The sequence below is a fragment of the Babylonia areolata genome, chromosome 14 (assembly GCF_041734735.1).
Source record: "Babylonia areolata isolate BAREFJ2019XMU chromosome 14, ASM4173473v1, whole genome shotgun sequence".
Classification (NCBI taxonomy): domain Eukaryota; kingdom Metazoa; phylum Mollusca; class Gastropoda; order Neogastropoda; family Buccinidae; genus Babylonia; species Babylonia areolata.
This window is the reverse complement of record NC_134889.1, coordinates 24861188-24872461: the sequence shown is the minus strand read 5'-3', so window position 1 is coordinate 24872461 and position 11274 is coordinate 24861188. Positions and strand designations below refer to the sequence as shown.

Sequence of the window (11274 nt, the reverse complement as noted above, 5' to 3'; positions counted from 1 at the left end):
TGTCCGTCTGTTGTTTTTTTTTGTTTTGGGTGTTTTTTTTCTCTGTTTGTCTCTTTGTCTCTGTCTCTCTCTCTCTCTTTGTCTCTGTCTTTCTCTCTCTGTCTGTCTCTTTCTCTGTGTCTGTTTGTCTGACTCTCTCTCTCTCTCTCTTTCTCTGTGTCCGTCTGGTTTTTTTGTGTGGTTTTTTTTTTTGGCTTTTTTTCTAACTCTGTTTCTCTCTTTGTCTCTGTCTGTCTCTCTCTTTGTCTCTGTCTTTCTTTCTCTGTGTGTGTCTCTTTCTCTGTGTGTCTCACTCTCTCTCTCTCTCTCTCTCTCTCTCGTACACCCAGTGACCCCTCCACCTCTTACCCATCTCACTCTGAATTTCTCATCTCCTGCCTCCTCCCCTCTGTTTCTTTCCCTTTTCTCTGTCTGCCTGTCTGTCTGTTTGTCTGTCTGTCTCTGTTTCTGCCTGCCTCCCTCTCTGTCTCTCTCTCTCTCTCTCTCTCTCTCTATTAAGCACAAACAGACCGAGTAAGCTAGAGAAAGACATGAGAGACAGAGAAAGCGAGCGAGTGAGTGAGACACTGACAGAGAGAAAGTTTGAAAGAGACAGAGAGACAGTGGGGGAACAGAGAGAGAACAAGAACAAGAACAAGAACAAGAACAAAACTTTAATCTCCAGGCCTCCGGCCCCTAGAAAGAGGTCAAAAGTACACACAATATGGTGATCACTCAACCACAACAAAATGTAAAATACGTACTAACTTAGAGAGAGAGAGAGAGAGAGAGAGAGAGAGAGAGAGAGAGAGAGAGAGAGAAACACAGAGTGAGACAGATATTCACAGAGAGAGAACGAGAGAGAGAGAACGAGAGAGGGGGGGGAGGGAGAGACAGAGAGAGAGGGAGAAAGAGAGAGAGAGAGAGGGGGAGAGACAGACACACAAAGAGAGACAACGAGAGAGAGAGAGACAACGAGAGAGAGAGAACGAGAGAGACACAGAGAGGGAGAGAGAGAGAGAGACAGAGAGAGAGAGAGAGAGAGGAGAGACAGAGAGATAGAGAGAGAGATACTAAACACTGAACTGAAATGTTTAATGCCATTAGCTGAAAAGCTCTGGTGACATAGTAGTTACTAATCAGAACAAGGGAGAGGGGGGGGGGAGGGTGAATAAGGAACAGTAAATATAACGGGGGGGAAAGTCTTCTATTTACACGTGTTGCAAGCGTTAGGGTGGAGAGGAAATTAGCATGGGAAGAAAACAACACCACAGGATTTGTGTTTTTATAAGAATTATTCGTATTATCATTTCCTGTAGTTCAACAATCTTATTGCATTATTTCCTTTATTTCTGTCTTTTTTTTTTCCACCAATTTTTTTTTTTTTCCCCCCATAATCATTTCAATGTTGTTCGACTTCGTTTTAAGTCTTGAAGGATCAGTCTAATGCTTTGACGCCTTCTTGGAACTGAAAGATAATTTGTTTTCGTTTCTTTCTTTTTTTTTTCTTCTTCTTCTTCCACTCTTCTTTCACTACACACACACACACACACACACACACACACACACATAATATATTGAGAGAGAGATGTATATGATTATGTGTGTGTGTGTGTGTGTGTGTGTGTGTGTGTGTGTGTGCGCGCGCGCGCACATGTGTGTGTGTGTGCGCGTGTGTGTGCAGAGAAAGAGATAGAGATGTATGTATGATTATGCATGTGAGTGTGCGTGTGTGTGGAGACAGAGAGAGAAAGAGAGAGAGAGAGAGAGAGAGAGAGAGAGAGAGAGAGAGATGTATACTTAATTATATATATGTGTGTGTGTGTGTGTGTGTGTGTGTGTGGAGAGAGAGAGAGAGAGAGAGGGGGGAGGGGAGAGATGCATGATTATCTTTGGAGAGAGATGCATGATTATCTTTTCCGTCTATTTGTCTTATTCCGCCTTCCTTTTCCTTCTCTCTTTCTCTTTCCTTCTTCATCCCCTTTCCATTTCTTTGTTCTCCTCCCACTCTTCCTGCTCTCCTTCCTTCGTTCTTTCGTTCTTTTCTCTCCTCCTCCTCCTTTTTCTTCTCTTCCTCCTCCTCCTCCTCCTCCTCCTCTTTCTTCTTCTTCTTCTCTTCCTCCTTTTTCTCCTCCTCCTCCTCCGCCTTCTTCTTCATCTTCTTCTTCCTCCTCCTCCTCCTCCGCCTCCTCCTTCTTCTTCTACTTCTCCTCCTTCTTCTTTTTCTCCTCCTCCGCCTTCTTCTTCATTTTCTTCTTCCTCCTCCTCCTCCCCCTCCTCCTCCTGCTTCTTCTTCTTCTTCTTCTTCTGCTTCTTCTTCTTCCTTGTCGTCTTCTGTTTTGGTTTGGGTTTTTTTTTGTATTGATGTTTCTCGATGACCTAACACCAAACTCCGTTCTAAATGCAGTTCTTCAGCAACCCAAATGTCCCCCAAAATACAACGCGGGGACCTTGGCAAATACTCTCTTTGATTTGGCTGTTTGAGCCAAGGCAACAGTCGATGGGGAGCTCCTTCCCTAAAGGTCCTGATGCACATTTCTGAGGGTAGTGCACACACGACTTTGGCGGGTCATCAAAATGTTCAGCAGGGGACCAGAAACCGCAGAATGCTTGGGACATTTTTGGGGAGGGGATTGGGACAGCGTTTGGTGTCGTTCGGAAGAAAAAATGAATCTTTTCGGTTGGCGACGAACGAGGCACACTGTAAGTGGAGTGATGGCCTAGAGGTAACGCGTCCGCCTGGGAAGTGAGAGAATCTGAGCGCGCTGGTTCGAATCAAAGATCAGCCGCCGATATTTTCTCCCCCTCCATTAGACCTTGAGTGGTGGTCTGGACGCTAGTCATTCGGATGAGACGATAAACCGAGGTCCCGTGTGCAGCATGCACTTAGCGCACGTAAAAGAACCCACGGCAACAAAAGGGTTGTTCCTGGCAAAAAATTCTGTAGAAAAATCCACTTCGATAGGAAAAACAAATAAAACTGCACGCAGGAAAAAAACAACCCCAAAATGGGTGGCTCTGTAGTGTAGCGACGTGCTCTCCCTGAGGAGAGCGGCCCGAATTTCACACAGAGAAATCTGTTGTGATAAAAAGAAATAGAAATAGAAATACTACAAGTGTCGGAGAGAAGACTGCTGTCAGGAGGAAAAGGAGAAGGGGTGGGATGGAGAGAGAGAGGGGGGGGGAGTTATGATGAGGGAGTGAGTGAGTGAGTGAGTGAGTGAGTGCGTGTGAGTTTATTATGTGAGCGCGTGTGCATGCGCTTTATTGACAACTGAGACAGGGAGAGAGAGAGACTGATAGACGGAAAGAAGACAGAGACAGAGATTATTCTTTTTTTTATATGCAAAAAGGAGAGAGACTGAGAAAGGGGGGAGGGTGATGATGATGTAAGGAGTGAGTGAGTGAGTGAGTGCGTGTGAGTATGAATGGATGTGAAAGAGCCTTCTTGAAAAATAAGACACAGAGAGAGAGAGACTGACAGATTGAAAGAAGACAGAGAAAGAGATAACATATATTTTAAAGGTATGCAAGAAGACGGGATGTACAGAAGAAAAGAGTAAAGAAGATGAACAATAAGAACGGGAAGAGCGACGCTGTGAGGGAAAGACATGGAGTTTGGATCGCACGCCATGCGGACGTTGACGATGCTGAAGAAGACGAAGAAGAAGATGATGAGGAGGAGGAGGAGGAGAAGAAGAAGAAGAAGAAGATGATGATGATGATCATGATCATGATCATGATGATCATGATGAAGGAGGAGGAGAAGGAGGAGAAGAATTATCAGAAGGAAACAGTTGATATTGGGTAATGAATATTTTGTAACATTTGCGTCGAAAAGTTTTAGTAAAAACGAATTTCAACACACTGCTTTCTGTCCTAAGCAAACTACCGCACCATTCATGCAAGACAATAAAGAAAAAAACAACAACAGAAAACAAACAAAACAGACAGTCAAATGAATGGTTATTTTGGCCATTCTAAGTTGTGGCTTTGTCCAAAACCCTGCTATGTCGAAGCTTAGTTGTAATGTATAGAAATGTTTCTCGGCGTTCGGTTTTACAAAACAAAACAAAACGAATGTCGACTGAAAACCAAAACAGGTGAATAACTGCACACACACTAACAAACGAACATCATACATACATACATAAACAGTTCTAGATAGATAGCTAGACAACAAACAAGGACTCTTAAACAAAATATATTGTGAAAAATATTTTTTGAAAATGAGATAATGAAATGATGATGATGATAACAATGATAATTATAATATTGATAATTATAATGATTATAATAATGATAATACTAATAATAATAACAACAATAATGATAATAACGATGATGATGATAATAATAATAATAATAATAATAATAATAATACTAATAATAATAATGATGATGATGATGATGATGATAACAATGATAATAACAGTAACAACAACAACAACAACAACAGTAATAATAATAATAATAATAATGATAAAACGAATAAATAAATAAACAACTAAATGAATAGATAGACACACATATCTGACACACACCTGCCATCTGAATACGATGAGGTAATGCAGAGTTTTTCAGTCTCTCCTTCCTGGTTGTCATCATAGCCACCATCGTCGTTGTCGTCGTCGCTGTCGTTGTCGTCGCTGTTTTCGCTGACGACGTAGCCAGCGATGGTGGCAGTGATGGAGGTGTCGATGTCATCGTTATTGTCGACGGCGTGGTTACTGAAGACAAGGGTGATGAAAGTGATGTGTATTCGACGTCTCTGTGGTCAGCCATCGTCGTCGTCGTCGTCGTCGTCAGATTCGTTGTCATCGGTTTTTCTGTTCTCATCGTCGTTGTCAGCAACAGCGGACGTTGTGAAGGAGAAGGGAAGGAAGGCATGTGCCACCATCTGTTCGGCTTCTGTGTCGTTATTTTAAGACGTTGCTGTTGCCATGGAAATGGTGTAGAAGGATTCCACACGTTCGGCTTTAAAGTCGTTCTTTTAAGATGTTGTTGTTGTTGCCATGGAAATGGTGTAGAAGGATTCCACACGTTCGGCCTTAAAGTCGTTCTTTTAAGATGTTGTTGTTGTTGCCATGGAAATGGCGTGGAAGGGTTCCACCTCTTTGGCTTTAATGTCGCTCTCTTGAAATGTTGTTGTTGCCATGGAAATGGTGAAGAAGGGTTCCATCTGTCTGGCTTGAATGTCGTTCTCTCAGGATGATGTTGTTGCCATGGGAAGGATGTAGAAGGGTTCCACCATCTTTCAGACTGTGGAGTTGTTCTGGTCTTCAAGAGGGGCTGTTGGTTCCTGTGCTTTTTTAGTCCTTTGGGTGTAGGTTGTCTTGTAACGAAGGGAGCTTCGTTCTTCTTCATCCACCATGGAGGCTTGGGAACGACAGAAGAGTGGAGGTAATGATCTCGTTTCCTGGATTGAAGAAATGGGTTTTTGGGCGTGGGTTCGTCAGTTCTTGGCGTGTTTTTGAAATGGGACGGTTGTTTTGTGTAGTATCTTCGTGGTTTGGGTGTAGTTTTGAGGTCAACTTTTCGCCATGTTTTGCTGGGATCTTTGTCCACTAAAGGATTGTGATTAAATCGTCCCGGAGGTCGTCGTGTCTGACGTGTCAGCGGTGATGTTGGCAGTGGCTGTGGCATCTTTGAACGAGGCTTCTGTGTCACATACTGTGGGCGGTGTTTGGAATTCAGTGGAATTTTACGCCAAGGGGGGTGTGATGTTTCGTGAGGCTTAGGTGGAATCAGCGTTGCTTTTTGTATACTTGTATATGAAAACCCAGAACGTTGACGATTTGGGGGCGTTGTTGTTGTTGTGTGGGGAAAACGAGGTTTGACCTGTCGATCTTTGCTGTGCTGTCTTTTCAGCTGCAGTTGTCTCCACCATTGTGACGGCGGTGCTGCTGTCAACGTCTCTAATCTTCGCTGATTCTGTGATTCTGGAACCAGCTTCCACCGAGGAGGGACAGCCGTGGTTATTCTCCTTCTTGGTAGTAATGGTGCGGCTGTAGTCCAAACTTTATTTCTCGTGGAGAATCTATATTCATTTTTACTATTTTTGTGATGAAGTTTTCTCTCTGTGTTTGGCTTCTTCTCGGTTTTGAAGTTCTTGTCTTCTATTGTTTGAAGTGTTATTTCCTGAGATTTCTCATAGTTCGTTTCTTTGAGATGTGTTCTGGTCGTGTGTTTGGTCCTTTGTGGTTCTTCGTGTTTGGATTTCTTTTCATTTGTACTCTCGTCTTTTTCAGTCATGTCTGGTGTTCGCTGTTCGATATTCAAAGGCCGCTTTTCTCCCCTTCTCTTGGGTTCCAGATCGTTTTGTTCAATGTGCTGCAGTGAGTCTTTCCATTCACGTGGATTGGTATCAAGTGAATTTTCACGATCTCTCCGAAGAGACCATGTGTTTCGAGAATCAGACAATCCGCGCGAGTCCTCGACGTGTTCTACATCAGACCTGTCGGTCTTTTGCTCGATGAGATTGGACCCTGTATGGAAATCACTACCAACAGAATCACAGTCGTCGTAGACAGAGTTTCTCCAGACACACACCTTGTACCTCAAGGAGTACACGGTACCTGCCACAGGACAGGTCCTGCTCCAGTACCTGTTCCCAAAACACGTGTAGAACACGCTACAGTCCACGGGGTCTCTGACGAACGTCTGTCTAACCGCAGGTCTGCGCCCACTGACTTCACAGGGAGAGACGGTGGGAGACCCATACAAAGAAGTTGTCCCTCCGACTCCACTCGCGCTAAACAGCATCGTCACGGCAACGATGACATTCAGTGGCAGAGGCTGGAGAATGGATCTACAGAATCTGTGAGCCATGCTTGAAACGAAACCGAAAGTACTGGTAGTTGAATCACAAAAGTTGGGCTCCATTTTATTAAATGGCGTCTGGCTTCTCTGTGAAACGTCTCAACGTGTCGTTCTGTTTGTGCGGAGGGTGAGTATCACACTGGGACACTATGTGTAAAATACGTGGGTGCTGGGGATATTATGCAAGGAAATTACTAGTTTTTTTTTTATAAAACGATGCACATAACGAGACATAATCGGATGACTTAAAGTTTCAACTCCGTGATTACTGGTTTTACAGAATATTTGAATTCGACCGGAAAGAACGATTTAGTGTACATAGGTTTTATGCTTGAACTTTTGTAAATTTATGGTCAAAGTTAATACAGGCTGTCCACACACACAACCACCAAAATATAGCAGTGTGATATTGAAATGAACAGTCACGATCATTTTCCTGCTACGCGGGTATATTGCGAGAAAGGAATATTCAAAAGAAATTGCTCATTTCTTCTTTGGTGATAACAGTGTAGCTTATTTCAAACACCATACAGTTTTAAGAAAATAATCTATGTGAGTATGTATCTGCACAGGCTTTCATGATTCCCCCCCATCGTTGAACACAACCACAAACAAAAAGAAAAACTATTTCTTCACTGACCAGGTAAAAAAAAAACCCACACACGAGACAAACTTGTCTGGTCTCCGAACTATTGCAGCAGCACAAAACCCCGTGCCTCACACAGCCTCCACACCACACCACCGCCCGCAGTGCTGCTTCCCGGGACACAACAGGACAGGACAGGACAGGACAGGTCCAAACCTGCGCTTGTTGAAGAAATCCCCTCGCCTTTTTCTTGATTCCCTTTCCAGCGTGCAAAGCTTGCCCCCACCCCCACCCCCCCAAAAAAAAACCCAGCCCTCACAACACACACAACAGATGAGGAAGCTCAATCGTCTCCGTTAGGGGAAAGGAGGGAAGGTGGAGAGGCTGGGACAGGAAGGAAGGAAGGGAGGGGAAAGAGAGGGGGAGGAGGAAGGAGGAAGCTAGGGAGGGACGAAGGGGGGTTGAGGAGGGGGGAAGAAAAGGAGGAAGGGAGTTACCTGTGCTGACGTTTCTTTTCCTTGCCAGTGGCAGTGCCTTTTGTCTCCTTTTCCAATCCCAACTCAAAGCTTGTCAAGTTTGTTTCTCGAAGCAGCCGGGATTATCCGGGTCCCGTTTGGGAATCCTCGATGTCGTCAGGATCACTTGCTGATCAAAGCGAGGCCGAGCCGTCTCTGAGCATGCGCGTGAGCATGCGTGCCATGTATGAGTGCAGTTGGGCGGGTCCGAGAATTTTGGTGGAATATTTTTTGTTGTTTGTTCGTGCTGATTTGGATTCCAAAAATAACACTGGCCTGAAGTGAAACTAAACGAAAAAATGGTTTAAAGAATAAAATGAAATGTAAAATGATTAAAAACAAAAAGAAATGACATGGATTAATGTGCGCTAAAACCCAACATGCCATAGAATAAACAAAAATATTTTCAAAAATGAAAACGTTGTAAACTACATAAAATGAAATAGCATGAAACAAAATCAGATCTAATGAAATGAAAAAAGATGAAGTAAATAATAGAATATCAAAGCAGGATATCATTAAATAGGATAGAATAGAATCGAATATAGAATAGAATAGAATGAAATAAGATAAATCATAATATAAAGAGCGTGATATAGGGATAGCCGAGAATAGGCGCTATGTAAGTTATCCATATCGTCATCATCATCATCATCATCATCATCATTGTCCCTCCGAAGACGCTGATGGACTTCTTGAAAGAAGTGAGCATTTTTAATCAGATTTAAAGGTTTTTAAACCCTGGAAGGATTGTTACACACACACACACACACACACACACACACACAATCAATGCACGCACACACACGCACAACAACGTGCATCCAGTGCGCGCACGCACGCGTGTGCATACAGACACAACTCTCTCTCTCTCTCTCTCTCTTGTCCCCTCATACCTATCACAGTGTGAATGCTGACACAGCACCGGTTTGATAATGGGCACCACAGAAACGACCCCAAGAGTTTCAGTTTCAGTTTCAGTAGCTCAAGGAGGGGTCACTGCGTTCGGACAAATCCATATACGCTACACCACATCTGCCAAGCAGATGCCTGACCAGCAGCGTAACCCAACGCGCTTAGTCAGGCCTTGAGGAGAAAAAAAAGGTGAATAAATAATAGATAAGCTTACACAAATAAATAAATAAATAAATAAATATAATGTTAAAAAAAAAGTGAATAAATAATAGACCCCAAGACAGGATGACCATACATACTCTCGACACAGTATCACATTTTCTCTTCCCGCACCCAGCAGACCTGCACTCGCACAAGACCACGCACCCCCCACACAGCCTATAATGATCAGTGGTGTTCCATATTGAAAACTGGACGGTTTGGTTTGGTTTGGTTTGGTTTTTTTTTGTACACGTTCACTGAAACTGGCCGTCACATGGAAACAGATGAACATAGACAGGAAGAAGAAGAGGGAGATATCTGCATAGAATGGACAATCCTGATGAAACTCATAAAAAAAATTTAAAAAAATTCATTCGATAGTAAAACAAATAACACATTTGGGTAGGGTAAAAAAAAAAAAATTAAAAAAAAAAAAAGCATAGGTGGCGCTGCACTCCCCGGGAAGAGCAGCCTAAATTTCACACAGAGAAATCTGTTGTGACAAAAAAAATTAATAGCTGCAAAATATTTATAAAAAAAAAAAATTAAAAAAATTTTTAAAAAAAGGTGAACGCGTTTTCTTCTTTCAAAAAAAAAAAAAAAAAAAAATCGAACAATACTTTTTTTTTTTTTTTTTTTTTTTTTTGTTGTACGTCTGTGTGAGCCGAACCTCTCTCTGTACCTTGACTTACTGAAAGCATTTGATAATGACCCACATCATCAGTTGTTTTTTTTGTCTTTTTTTTTTTTTTTTGTCTTTTTTTTGTTTTGTAATGATATGGAAACATATGGTAGTACTGTTACAATTCCACAACAAAGTATGAGACTTCTTCACTAGCAGAAATCCCCTCTTGGCTATAAATATGCATAAACTACTAGTTTCTTCGTCTTTGAAAAAAGAAAAGAAAAAAAGTTCGATAAAATACAATAATTCCTGCATTTATTTCAAAGCTTTGATTTTATGATGAATATTGAATGAATTTCGAGCGTAGGAGTCCACTATATTATGATGCAGTATAAAAATGGGATTTGTTCTACACCTTACGCTACAACAACAAAAACAACAACAACTACTACTACTACTACTGCTGCTGCTGCTGCTGCTGCTACTACCACTACTACTACTGCTGCTACTAGTACCACTACTACTACTACTGCTGCTCCTTCTACTACTACTACTACTACTGCTGCTGCTGCTGCTGCTACCACCACTACTACTACTACTACTACTACTGCTGCTGCTGCTGCTACTACTACCACCACAACTACTACTACTACAACTACTACTACCACCACTACTACCACTTCCACTACTACTACTGCTGCTGCTGCCGCTACTACTACTACTACTACTACTACTACTAAACAAAATGAATGAAATAAAACCCGAAAAGTGACCAGTCGCCGTGGTGAAGTGGTTAGCGTCGCGGACTGATGACAGAAAGGGGTTCAAGCCCCCCACCCAACAGAGGTAGGATGTTTTTCGGCCCGTGGCTGGCACCTAGCTACCCACAGCTGAGTGTGCTGTGGTCTGACATGGGGTGTGGGAGGTGGGGGGGGAGGATGGCGGGGGACGGGGGACGGGGAGCACGAATTCGAGAGGGGCCATCCAGCTTCTCCTCACCAACACTGCAGGCGTCTTATCCTCGGGGCTGAATGACGCCGGAAATTATTCTGAAAGGAAGCGTAGAGTACGGCCTTGAGACGTAGTCTCAAAGCTAAATGGATCTCTACGGCAAACGCCGTCGTGATCATTCATCCTCAATTTCGTATACATAGAAAAAATAAATAAATAAAAAATAAAAGTATTTAGTTATGTGGTGCATTATAAACTATGTAGTATTTTTCTCTGAGGTGTTGATCCGTCACCTTGATGTGTAGTATATAAGCACATGTCATGCCTGCTCTCGCGATGGGATGGCTTTGTCTCAAAGCTAAATGGATCTCTATGGCAAGCGCCGTCATGATCATTCATCCTCAATTTCGTATATATAGAAAAAAAAGAAGAAAAAAAGGTATTTAGTTATATGGTGCATTATAAACTATGTAGTATTTTTCTCTGAGGTGTTGATCCGTCACCTTGATGTGTAGTATATATACACGTGTAGTATATAAACACAACTTTCTTCAGGACCAAAGAAAAAAAGGTCGAGCGTGGATGATGCCCCCCCCCCCCCCCCCCGCCCCCCGTCCCCTACCCCCCTTACCCCTCTCCCAATCCCTTCACCCTCCCCCACCCCCTAGTTCCTCATCCGC

The 11274-nt window shown here is 42.9% G+C and overlaps 1 protein-coding gene across 1 annotated transcript in view; it reads right to left on the bottom strand.

The window, feature by feature from the left end:
* LOC143289653 (tryptase-2-like) overlaps positions 1–6810 on the bottom strand; it is a 13702-nt gene extending 6892 nt beyond the window's left edge. Inside the window, exons 1-3 of the mRNA XM_076598702.1 lie at positions 6363–6810; positions 5592–5652; positions 4594–4709 (exon numbers count right to left, since the gene is read on the bottom strand). Of these exons, the coding sequence (XP_076454817.1) occupies positions 4594–4709; positions 5592–5652; positions 6363–6810 (625 nt within the window). The remainder of the gene's footprint in view (positions 1–4593; positions 4710–5591; positions 5653–6362) is intronic.
* Positions 6811–11274: the final 4464 nt, after the last annotated feature.